We start from the raw sequence: 14,105 nt of genomic DNA on the forward strand, positions 1-14,105 counted from the left end.
AACGTTACTCCGCCGCGGTGCGACCCGACCGCTGTAAAGTAGTCCGAGTCTAAACGCTTATTACAGGCTTACCGTAGTGATTCAGGATAGGACAAAAACACGCTTTGAAAAAAGCCATTCATGATGTACTCGCTTATTGTATAATACAATACCATCATATTACAGACAACTGGTGTAATTATGCAGTTGTGGAGACGAATGATGATTCCAGAGCAACACATGCAGATACACTACCAGCCAAACGTGCGGGATCGCTAATATCTTTAAGGTTTTAAAAAGAAGTCTCTTCTGCTGCATTTATTTCATTAATAATAACAGTAATATTGTGAAATATTATTCCAATGTAAAACAGCTCTTTTCTACGTGAATATATAGTAAAGTGTAACTTTCTATTCATCAAAGAATCCTGAAAGAAAATTGTACACGACTGTTTTCAACATTGATAATAATAATAATGAATGTTTCTTGAGCATCAAATCATCATATCAGAATGATTTCTGAAGGATCATGTGACACTGAAGACTGGAGTAATGATGCTGAGATTCAGCTTTGATCACAGGAATAAATTACATTTGAAAATATATTAAAATAAAAAAAAACAGTTATCTTAAATTGTCTTGATATTTAATAACATTATTGTTCTTTTGTATTTTTAATCCAATAAATGCAGCCTTGGTGAGCAGAAGAGACTTCAGATCCAGATATATGGATATATTTTCTTTTTGTATTACCGTCATGTTCACTTTGTTTCATTTTCCATAAGAGTGTTATAAACACTCACTTCCAGCCAATGGTCGCACACGGGTTAATGATATCGGCGTGAAGCGACACAAGTGCGTTCTGAAGCTCACACCAGAAGTGATGCGGAAGATGAGCGGCATTCCTGTGAGTTTCACAGTTCGCTTATATCACGCTTCAGAACGTGCTGACGTTTAAGACAAACATGAACTCCTGAATGTGTGTGTGTTGGCCGGAAGCAAAGGCTTATATTGTAAAAAGTTTGAAATATTTGTTTCACTTCAGAAGCACTGATTCATCAGCTGGGGTTTATGGATTACTGTCATGTTCACTTTGTGTGGTTTCTGAATCCACTTGCATTACATGGACTCACAGAGATGATTATTTGCTTACACTACAATAAGGTTTCATTTGTTACACACTAGTTCACTACATTAGTTAACATGAACGAACCATGACAGATTCTTCTACAACATTTATTAATCTTAGTTGATGTTCATTTCAACATTTATTAATACATGTTTTAAATCAAAAGTTGTGCAGATGTGTCCATTAAGAATCACAGGGAAAGGGATTGGGCGATTCGGCCGTGGTGAAGTTCTCTGGCACATGCCGTACATCACCAGTAGGGGGCAGTCCTGTTTCTCTCTCAGTTATAGCGGCACTGAAGACAATAATGTGCAGCGATGTGTTAAACTCTCTCTGGTGTGTATTGACAGCAAGCGGCGAGCTCATAAACGTGTGAGAAACACATTTGTAAGTAGAATATATTGTTTATGAACAGCTCAAATAGAAATAAAATATTAATGATTCAGTGATCAATGGTTCTTACATGCTTGTCATGGGCGTTTGTAGCATTAAAGAGTGTTACAATAACTTTTTAGTGAACTTATAAGTGCAAATATCCCGTCCCATTTCATCAACCCTAATTCCCACATTGTGGAATTATTACACTGTGAATTCATTTCTTTGACATTTAAATAACATATAAAAGATCTTTTGCAAGGACACAATGACGAAAATGTGACTTATGTCAGTCTAACATAAAATGATACTGCATTTTAATGTCTATCTTTGCCAAAGATATGAACCTTTCAGACATATTAAAATATTTTAATAATATTGTTCATTCATTGGCCACTTAAAAGTACGATCTGTAAAAATGAATAAATGAATAAAATCCCCCGGTTCACTCGAGCAGAACCAGTCCTATTTTAACGTTTCTGATCCTGCGTTTCTTCTGTTTTATAAACGTTCAGAAACCGGTTTGATTAGAACAAATACAGATTAATAACGTTATTTTGTTTTACTTTTTTTTGTAGCCTAGTTTATAATAATAATAATAATAATATTTAGGCTATAATACTACTACTACTAATAATATCTCTCTTTTCTTTTCTTTGTTTAATGCCATGCCAGCTTCTATGGATATATATATTCAAGGTGAGGAACAGGTTTTTTATTTAAATAAAACTAAATAAGATGCCAAACGAATTAATTAAAGTGAAAAAAGCCTACATTCCTCATTCGGCACGAATCCAGATGTTTCATGATCTGCGAATCAAGCTGAACTATTAGGCCTATTATGTAGGCTAAGCTTTGTACTCGGCATTACTGACGTAAAATATCATCTTCCCCATACACTGTAAAAAATTATCGTAATTTTAACGGTAAAAGACTGTAAAAATGCTACAGTGAAAAACTGTTAATTGGTTAACAGAAAGTTTCCGTACTATATACGGTAAATAACTGTGATAGATCTAACGGTACATTTAATGTAATTTTACTGTAACATACCGTTAAATTTACAGTTTTTGAAAGTGAAAAAACAACTCATTGTATCATTTACAGTGAAAAACCGTACATTGACATTCCCACAATTCCCTGTGACACTTCACATTTGATGTATTTTTGTTGAAATAACTATGTTTGTTTCTTCATAGTTTTCTTCGTTTTTTCTAATCAGTTATGTACATTAGGGGTTTATGTTACATTTAATGTTGTTAAATTAATGTTTATTGCATTTTTAAATTTTCATGTGTTACCATGATGGTGTTTAATGTTTGTGTGAATGACACTGTGCAGCTTCTATATATATTAGTATTAACTCTCTTGTGGAAGAACTGCTTATGTTGAGCTTTGATTGATCATGTGACTCTCATCACTGCTGTGATTGGTGGTTATCAGTGTAAAAAACAGATATTAATACTTCAATAGGATGGTAAATTAACATTATATCATATTACCGAAATCCAATGTTAAATATACAGTTTTTTTCCGTAAAAACAACAGGAAGAAAGACCATTTTTTTTTACAGTATTTTTCCGTTTTTTAACAGGAATTTTCTGGCGCCCCAGCTGCCAGAAAATTACAGTTTTTTTACGTTTTTTTTTTTTACAGTGTATAACAGCGCAGTGAGGCGGTGGTCACGCTGAACGCCACAGATTATATTACAGACTATTCAGATTGAGCGCTGGAACATTTTATATGTTTGACTGTATTTTATTCAGAGGCGGCGGCGCGACCACTGGATTTATTCCTGCCAAGAGAGTAAACTCTTACTCCGTAATTTATGCTCATACAGATAAAAGCAAGACATAATTCATCAATTTACAAAAGATATTCAGATTTTGTAAAATAACGGAAACAAACGTAATGTCTCTGTTTCAGGGATGGAAATTAACTTTTTTGTCCATAGGCCACTGTAGCTGGTCGATTTCAAAATCTACCAGCCACTCAATGTTTTTACCAGCCACTTTCTTGTTTTTAACATACAATGTGTAACTGCATGTGAAAATTAATACTACAAGATCTACAGCAGTTTATTTAATCTCAAGTCTCAATGAAATACTGACATTTTCTCTTTCTTTCTTATACACACACCAGGCACGGCGTTATGGGTGCGTTAGTAGGCCCACCCAAAACTTTTCTTAAAAAAAAAAAAAAAAAAAAAAAAAAATTCATATATTCTAATTTTGTCAAGAAGTTAGAACTATAAAAAATCGTCAATAAGCTCATAAAGTTTTACATTTTTTAAAAAGCTGGTTATGTCTATTTTGATGTTTCTGCGCAAATTCAGCAGACGGGTTTGTTCCGATCAGAGCTCGTGAGCGGAGAGCGCATTTCTGAATATTCCGCTCCGCTCGCTTATTTCCTCAGGGTCGCTCGCTCAACCCAGAATGGCCTGAGCCTGGTTCGAAAACATGTGGAATAGGGCTGCCTCCGACTTAAAAAAAAAAAATTCTAGTCGACTAGTAGTTGTTCATTTAAAGGTGCCATGTGTAAAAATTGAGGTAAAAATATCCAAAAAATGAGCTACACGCATCAAAAGAATGAGAAGAAATAAGGGCGATGATGTCATTAAAAAAATGACAAGTTATAGTGCTGCAGAGATATCAACCTGAATTAGCAATAGCATTACTAGCCACGGCCCGACAGGTGTTGTAATACCAGTTTCGGCCATGGGAGGCGGTATGCGAGCAACATAACCACCACCAGCCCAACTGCAATACACGAATAACTCGCACGGCTTGTGGACGTACTTGAACCTGATGTCAATCGTGTGGAAAATACAGCCCACTACTACATTTCAGTTCAGGGAAGAGAGCGGAAGAATGGCTGAAGCCCTTGGCAAGAGACCCTTACCACCACCACACCCACCCGCTGCAGGGATAAAAAACGCGCTCGGAATCGCAAATAAAATCTGATAAAAAAAAGGAACAGAACCAGAGTAAACATTGGCACTGCTTTCCATCGCTGGAGACAACTAATGGCCATGAAAGAAATGAGGTTCGACTCCGAACTTGCAACATTTCTGTTTATTATAACAACCTATATTATGTTTATTAAATGCCTTTCCTGAGGTAAATCTGACATAATTGTTCTCCAGCTGTGTTATTGACCTCTTCACGCTGATAAAAAACACTGATTGGTAGATATTATGTATGAGGAATACATTTCGGTAAGTTGTAGCCTACTGTATCTTTCAACAGTGTTCGTGTTTTTTACTATTAGCTACTAGAGATGATCGGTTCACGTGCGCTAGGGATCTGTCACGTAACATTTACAAGCGCCAAAACTGTATTTATTGTTTGAATTGCGTAATAAAATTGACAGAATCTGAGAGCTGAAATTTTTTTAATATCATAACTAACTGTCTAGTCTGTCGGTCTCCATGTCCTCTTTGCTTCGGGATTTTTCTGTGCACGAGAAAATTGATGTGTGTCGTGAGAGCATGTGAAAAGTGTCAATTGCGTGTGTCTCACGGTGAATGCGTGATAGTTGGCAGCTCTGGTTACGTTGGTCAACATCAGCGAATGCTGTCTGTCAAATTAATGTAATTCAAACTAACGATAAAAATGTAATATGAACAAAACGAATATGAACATATTCACTGGTGAAGGGGAGTAGCTTGAAGATGTCATATTCATAGAGTAGACACACTTTCTGGAGGTATACTGCCCCCATCTGGTATGGAATGTGGAGTATGAATTGATTTTTTTTTACACATGGCACCTTTAAGCCATTCGTGGACAAATCGCCCCTGTATATTATTTTAATTATGCTACTTAAATAGGCTATATAGCCTACACAGGTTTACGTAATATAGCCGCACTCAAGCGCACGACCGCACGCATAAAGCTTGCCACAAATAAACGGTAAAAGTAATGATTATGAATGTGTCTAAAATAGCAAGGAGACATTTAATTATTTATTAATAATAAAACCCTTTCCTTCAGTCTTTGTCCGATCTCCGTTGTGTTTATGTGTGTTTTCCCTGTCAGCTTGTTCCAGAGTACTATTATTACAGCTTGAGTTAATCAAAAAGATTGTGATAATTTGTGATTTAATCATGTAAAAAAACATCTTTGGTTCAAAGAATATTTTTAGTTTCAACTGACCATAGAAATTTGATTTGTTCAAACTCACTTGAGAAAAAGTAAATCGATTACTTGTAATAAGTTGAAGTAATTTTTTTTCAACTTTCTTTATTAAAAAATAGTAACACTTTATAATGGGCTAAGGTTTCATTTTGTTAGCATTAGTTAACATGAACCAACAATTAATGAACAATATTCTACAGCATTTATTAATCTTAGTTAATGTTAAGCTCAACATTTTATAAGACATTTTTAAGATCCAAAGTTGTATCTGTTAACATGCACTGTGAACTAACATGAACACTAATATTTTATTAACTAACATTAATAAAGGCTATTGCTCTCTGTTAGTTCATGTTAGTTAATGCATTAACAAATGACACCTTATTGTAAAGTGTTACCAAAAATGTAATACAATTAAAATAAAATACCTAAATAATGCAAACAACTCATTGGATAACATTGGGCTGCATATAAAGAAACAAAATGCATGTGCCATGGAGAAATAAACACTTGCCATTTTTCTTTTGCTGGATGTCTATTGTTTATTTGCATATCAATAAAGATTTGTTTAATACAATGCAGATTGAATTTGTCATTTCTACAACTTTTATAGCACTTCAATTGTAAAAATTGTGAGCCTGACATATTACATTTATTATCATTAGCACTCCATGTTCAAAGATTTACTAGCTGTCAGTTCATCTCTTATACGCTGCTGCCATCTAGTGCTGTTAGTTGTAACTCTAAAAGTATGGGGAACTTCTTAATGTCTGTTTAGTAATTCATATTTTATCCTTCATTTGCTCTCCAGAAGCCATATTTGAACACACACACACACACACACACACACACACACACACACACACACACACACACACACACACACACACACACACACACACACACACACACACACACATGTAGATTCCTTTAAATGTTAAGAGGAAGATTGAAAAAGAGAAACTGGATCTGTGAATTCTCACAGAATCACAATTGAATTCATATCTTGCTACTCAGTCAGAATCTTATTAACCTGGAGTCCCAGTCTCTGTCACAATAACCATATATGTAATGTTTTAGGCCTATTGGCAGACATCCGTTTAAAATGTAGGCAATGGCATATAAAGAAGCTTTTCTCCATATCCACTTCAGTTTCTCAGCTTGCACTTTAATTATTGATTAGGCTACTTCTGTACTGGTTTGCGCTTGGCAAAGATGTTCAGATATCTCTATGCCTTGTAGACCTACACCAAACGCTCATTAAAAGGGTCCTGTACAGGGCTGTACAGTGCCACATATATCTACAATATAGCCTGCGATTGGTCAAAAAAGAATAATACCATTTTATAATAGATGGATTGACTTTTAAATCATTCAGCCTTGCAATTAAAAGATGTGGTTCCAACATATTAAAAGCTGAGCTAAAATCTACAAATAAAAGACGTGCATACGAGCTAGGATCCTCTAGATGCCTATTTATGAAATGTGTTATAGCTATAACAGCATCATCTGTACTTCTATTGCTCCTATAAGCAAACTGAAATGGGTCTGATAGACCACTCACGTCTGTTTTTACTAAATTAATCATAATTTTCTCCAAACACTTCATTATTATTGAAGTAAGTGCTACTGGACAATAATCATTATTCTCCTTACAGCTAGCCTTTTCTGGGACAGGGATAATAGTGGAGCTCTTCCACATAGAGGGAACTGTATGCGTGTCTATAGATTTCTGAAAAATAGGGCACCAGGCTTCGGCCAGCTCTCTACTACAAGATTTTAGTAACCGCCCAGAGATGCCGTCCGGCCCAGAAGCCTTGTTAGGACAGACCTGTGAAAACAGTCTCTCCACCATGTTCTGGTCAATAATTGTTTTAGGATTATCCGATATAGACAAGGCATCCAGTGCATTTGCCTGCTCCTGTGAGAAGTCTCTTACATCAAATCTACAATAAAAGTCGTTCAGCTCATTTGCCTTTGCAAATCACATTAATAGATCTCACATCTCATCTATCACATTGATAGATCTTTTGTCATGTTTGTCATATATTTCATAGAATCCCATAATTCTTTGGTATTCATAGTCAAACAATGGGCCTCAAATTTCTCCCTCTCCTTTCTCCTAGCTTTCCTTAGTTTATAATTCAGTTCCTTCTGTACATCTTTCATAGCTGCAAGGTCTCCTCTCCTAAAAGCCATTTTTTTCTGTACTATGCACTCCTTAATTTCCTTAGAGATATAAGATTTATTGTTTGGATATATAGTTATTATTTTTTGGTCTAACACATTATCTTTACAGAAAAGTATATAATCTGTCATAGTCTCTACGGCCTCCTCTAGATCCAAACTTTGAGAGACGTTCCAGTCAGTGCAAGAGAAGCATCCTTTTAACGTTTCAATTCCATCATCATTCCACACATATACAGTTTTAGTTTGTTGTTTACTGCTCCTAAGCATGGACTTATATGTCGGAATTAAATGGACAGCATTATGATCAGAGGAGCCTAATGGCAATTTAACCTTAGCTGTATAGGCATTCTTAACATTCCCATCACATTTGTCCAAGATGTTTTTGCCTCTCGTATTACAGTCCACATATTGATCAAATCCAGGCAACACAGCGTCAAGTTTACAATGATTAAAATCCCCTAAAATGAAACAAGGTGCTTCAGGGGTACGACTTAATTGTCTATGAACACAGTCTGCTGTAAGTTTAGCTGCATTTGCAGCATTCCCACTAGGTGGAATATAAACAGTACATATTAAAATGTTCCCGAATTCGCATGGAAGATAAAAAGGCCTAAGGCTTACACATACCAGTTCTATGTCGGAGTCACAGAGCCGCTCTCTCACGGAGAATTGCGAGCACCACTTTTGGTTAACGTAAACACAAATACCGCCCCCTTTGCTCTTGCCTGAGTTGTCGTTCCTATCAGAGCGTACCAGAGAGAAACCTTCCAGGGCAACGAACGAGTCCGGCACGTCCTCTCGTGCAGCTCAAAAATGCAGCTCATATCTGTTGCTTTCGGTGACGTGCCCTCCATTAAATCTGCATATAGCGCGGGAACTGAAGATCGGATTTAAATCCGTTTTGCAAAAACACATTTATGTGACCAGGTGTAGATGGAGTCGTTTTGATAAATAGAGCAAACGCTTTAAAAATATGAATTCTCTTACATCATATGAACAGACGTAAAAATAATTTGATGAATTTGATCATGTTGTTTTAATAGCTTTGCTTGTAATTAATGAAATAGTAGTTATTTCCCTGCATTTTATTCCATTTTGATTATATTTTATGAATTCACAGTAGCCGCGTTTCCATTACCCTTCAAATTACGCAAATTGAAATTGAGAATTGAAAATACGCCCAATGGAAACACGTCAATTTCACAAAAACTCCCATTTATCAAATAAAGTTTTTACGCTCACATGAGGAGGTTTTTCAGGCCATTCAAAAAAGAAATATTTCGCAAAACTGCAATGGAAACAGTGTTTGTGCATTTACAGTCACCTGACGTAGACGACGCAGTGTGTTTGGACAGAATACGAGACAGAGCTCTTTATTAAACTCATATAAGGCAAAAGAATTACAGGAATAATGGATTCTAAACCTCAAATAAATGCCACAATCAAGACCTTGAAGCAGAACTGAGGGAGAAACACCCAGAAACTCCTCATATGTGCCGCTCACAAGTATAATAAGGGTCGTTCCTCACCATTAATGCTTGGAAACACACACACATCTCCTTCCATTAATAATAATGGCCAGTGCAGTGGCTGGGATATACATAATCCTACCAACGTCCGTTAACATGATTTTTGGAATGATTTTACTGATCGCGAGAGGAAACAATGAAGTTTTAGTCGCATAACATCAGTTAATGGAAACGCCGTCATTTCGCAACAGCTTTTTGTCGACATTTAGAAGAAGAAAAAAAGAACGCAAAAGTTTTGCGCAAATCTGTAATGGAAACGCCCCTAGTGACAGTTTCATGTGAGAGTAACGTATGATCTTACCTCAGTGTCTCCAGTTTACAGTGAGGATTCGCCAGTCCAGCAGAAAACAGCTTCACTCCTGAGTCTCCTAGTTTATTATATGACAGACTCAGATCTCTCAGGTGTGAGGGGTTTGATCTCAGAGCTGAAGCCAGAGCAGCACAACCTTCATCTGTCACACCACACTCATCCAACCTGTAGAGAACAATGACACACATTAAGCCTATATCCAGAGATACACATGACACTTAAAAAATAACATAATGCTGTCAATATGAAATATATACAAATACTCATTAGTTCATATTGTGAAAATTCATCAGTTAGGATTAGGGGATTGATTATAGAGTTTGTAGAGTATAAAAATCATTATTTCTATGGAAAGTCCCCATAAAACATGTAAACCCAACGTGTGTGTGTGTGTGTGCTTAATGTATTTGTAAGCATTTTAAGGAACGTGTGTGTGTGTGTGTTTGTGTTTTTGTGTGTCTGTGTGTGTGTGTGTGTCTGTGTGTGTGTCTGTCTGTCTGTCTGTCTGTCTGTCTGTCTGTCTGTCTGTCTGTCTGTCTGTCTGTCTGTCTGTCTGTCTGTCTGTCTGTCTGTCTGTCTGTCTGTCTGTCTGTCTGTCTGTCTGTCTGTCTGTCTGTGTGTGTGTGTGTGTGTGTGTGTGTGTGTGTGTGTGTGTGTGTGTGTGTGTGTGTGTGTGTGTGTGTGTGTGTGTGTGTGTGTGTGTTTGCGGGTTATTCAGAAACGACGCAGGGCAGAAACGCAAAATCACCAAGTGACAATAAAACTAGTCCAGTGATGAATATATTTAGGCTTTCTGAAGACTTGGAGCCGATTTCTGTGAGGAATCGATCAACATTTACGATGTCGTTCTAGTCATAGATATACATTTGTAATGATGTCCGATTCGTGAATGAATCATTTGAGTCGGTTCATTGCCGTGAATAGGAGAAACCCGTTAATAAACCAGTCTAGATGATTCATTCATGAACAGAACTGATTTAGTTTACCGAGTTCAAATCACTGATTCAATGATCCTGTCAATGTTTTAGTGAACACTGTCTCAGGAAAGACTGAATGGTCTGGTCATGCTGTCTATTAAACACGATTGAGCACGACGGCTTGATTTCAAAGATCTGATCAGAGAATGGTGTTGTACTGTATGCAGTCTGTCGTTATTTGTATAGTTATAAATGTATAATTTTAGTTCATTTAATCAACTTTCAAATTTAGTCCTTTATTTTCTCTTATTGAATAATAACCGCTATGCTTATAGATAATGATTGTTGTTATATGTGACAATCTTTACGAGATGACATGAACGCAGCATATGAGTGTTGAGTGTCGTAATATCCATTTCAAGTGGACGTGTGGAAGAGCCGTGAGACTGAAAGCACTGAAAGCCCTCGCGCTGCTCATATGCTGAGAGAGAGATAACCCAGCTAGCAGGGAACGTTCTCAGAACTTTCGCTAACATTCCCTACAAGTTTGGTTAATGTTCTAAAGAAAACATTTGAATGTAATGTTTACCGAACATTTTAAGGATGTTTTCTCATTTAAAAAAATGTTCCTATAACGTTATATGAAAACTAAGATATAACATTTTAACTGCAACATTCAAAAGATGTTTTGGGAATGTTTCTGAAATAACAAGTTGTACTATGATCTCAAAATATCATTGTCCCTATGTTTCATTATAACGAAAGAAGAACGTTCTCTCTGTCACGTTAGGAAAACGTTTTGAGGATATCATTGAGAGATGAGATGTTGAATGTTCTTTATAAAACGTTATTTTAATGTGACGAGTTAACAAAATTATAACATTTTATTTGCAACATTTTGAGAATATTTTGGGAATGTTGTTAAAGTTAAAGTTTGTACAATGATCTCAATATAACATTGTCCCAATGTTTCATAAAAACAAAAGAAGAACATTCTCTCTGTCACATTTGTAGAATATTTTGAGGATATCATTGAGAGATGAGATGTTTATTGTTCTTTATAAAATGTTCTTCTAATGTGACGAGTTAACACAATTAGAACATTTTACTTGCAACATTTTGAGCATATTTTGGGAATGTTGTTAAAGTTAAAGTTTGTACAATGATCTCAATATAACATTGTCCCAATGTTTCATGATAACAAAAGAAGAACATTCCACTTGCAACATTTTGAGCATATTTTGGGAATGTTGTTAAAGTTAAAGTTTGTACAATGATCTCAAAATAACATTGTCCCAATGTTTCATAAAAACAAAAGAGGAACATTCTCTCTGTCACATTAGGAAAATGTTTTGAGGATATCATTGAGAGATGAGATGTTGAATGTTCTTTATAAAACGTTATTTTAATGTGACGAGTTAACAAAATTATAACATTTTATTTGCAACATTTTGAGAATATTTTGGGAATGTTGTTAAAGTTAAAGTTTGTACAATGATCTCAATATAACATTGTCCCAATGTTTCATGATAACAAAAGAAGAACATTCCACTTGCAACAGTTTGAGCATATTTTGGGAATGTTGTTAAAGTTAAAGTTTGTACAATGATCTCAAAATAACATTGTCCCAATGTTTCATAAAAACAAAAGAGGAACATTCTCTCTGTCACATTAGGAAAATGTTTTGAGGATATCATTGAGAGATGAGATGTTGAATGTTCTTTATAAAACGTTATTTTAATGTGACGAGTTAACAAAATTATAACATTTTATTTGCAACATTTTGAGCATATTTTGGGAATGTTGTTAAAGTTAAAGTTTGTACAATGATCTCAAAATAACGTTGTCTTAATGTTTTGTCATAACAAAAGAAGAACGTTCTCTCTGTCACATTAGGAAAATGTTTTGAGGATATCATTGAGAGATGAGATGTTGAATGTTCTTCATAAACGTTCTTCTAATGTGACGAGTTAACAAAATTATAACATTTTACCTGCAACATTTTGAGCATATTTTGGGAATGTTGTTAAAGTTAAAGTTTGTACAATGATCTCAAAATAACGTTGTCTTAATGTTTTGTCATAACAAAAGAAGAACGTTCTCTCTGTCACATTAGGAAAATGTTTTGAGGATATCATTGAGAGATGAGATGTTGAATGTTCTTCATAAACGTTCTTCTAATGTGACGAGTTAACAAAATTATAACATTTTATTTGCAACATTTTGAGCATATTTTGGGAATGTTGTTAAAGTTAAAGTTTGTACAATGATCTCAAAATAACGTTGTCTTAATGTTTTGTCATAACAAAAGAAGAACGTTCTCTCTGTCACATTAGGAAAATGTTTTGAGGATATCATTGAGAGATGAGATGTTGAATGTTCTTCATAAACGTTCTTCTAATGTGACGAGTTAACACAATTAGAACATTTTACCTGCAACATTTTGAGCATATTTTGGGAATGTTGTTAAAGTTAAAGTTTGTACAATGATCTCAATATAACATTGTCCCAATGTTTCATAAAAACAAAAGAAGAACATTCTCTCTGTCACATTTGTAGAATATTTTGAGGATATCATTGAGAGATGAGATGTTGAATGTTCTTTATAAAACGTAATTTTAATGTGACGAGTTAACACTATTAGAACATTTTACTTGCAACATTTTGAGCATATTTTGGGAATGTTGTTAATGTTAAAGTTTGTACAATGATCTCAAAATAACGTTGTCTTAATGTTTTGTCATAACAAAAGAAGAACGTTCTCTCTGTCACATTAGGAAAATGTTTTGAGGATATCATTGAGAGATGAGATGTTGAATGTTCTTCATAAAACGTTCTTCTAATGTGACGAGTTAACAAAATTAGAACATTTTACTTGCAACATTTTGAGCATATTTTGGGAATGTTGTTAAAGTTAAAGTTTGGACAATGATCTTAAAATAACATTGTCCCAATGTTTCATGATAACAAAAGAAGAGCATTCTCCTTGCAACATTTTGAGGATATTTTGGGAATGTTATTAAAGTTAAAGTTTGTACAATGATCTCAAAATAACGTTGTCTTAATGTTTTGTCATAACAAAAGAAGAACGTTCTCTCTGTCACATTTGTAGAATGTTTTGAGGATATCATTGAGAGATGAGATGTTTATTGTTCTTTATAAAATGTTCTTCTAATGTGACGAGTTAACACAATTAGAACATTTTACTTGCAACATTTTGAGCATATTTTGGGAATGTTGCTAAAGTTAAAGTTTGTACAATGATCTCAATATAACATTGTCCCAATGTTTCATGATAACAAAAGAAGAACATTCTACTTGCAACATTTTGAGCATATTTTGGGAATGTTGTTAAAGTTAAAGTTTGTACAATGATCTCAATATAACATTGTCCCAATGTTTTGTCATAACAAAAGAAGAACATTCTCTCTGTCACATTAGGAAAATGTTTTGAGGATATCATTGAGAGATGAGATGTTGAATGTTCTTTATAAAACGTTCTTGTAATGTTATGTGTTAACACAATTAGAACATTTTA

General features: G+C 34.9%; 1 protein-coding gene across 1 annotated transcript in view; it reads right to left on the reverse strand.

Annotated features, from left to right (window-relative positions):
* Positions 1-14,105, reverse strand: part of LOC311302519 (uncharacterized protein) — a 1,110,603-nt gene that overhangs the window by 548,614 nt on the left and 547,884 nt on the right. The window contains exon 17 of the mRNA XM_084428464.1: positions 9,642-9,815. Within this exon, the coding sequence (XP_084284590.1) occupies positions 9,642-9,815 (174 nt within the window). The remainder of the gene's footprint in view (positions 1-9,641; positions 9,816-14,105) is intronic.

This window comes from Rutilus rutilus (genome assembly GCF_951802725.1).
Source record: "Rutilus rutilus genome assembly, chromosome: 13".
Classification (NCBI taxonomy): Eukaryota; Metazoa; Chordata; class Actinopteri; order Cypriniformes; family Leuciscidae; genus Rutilus; species Rutilus rutilus.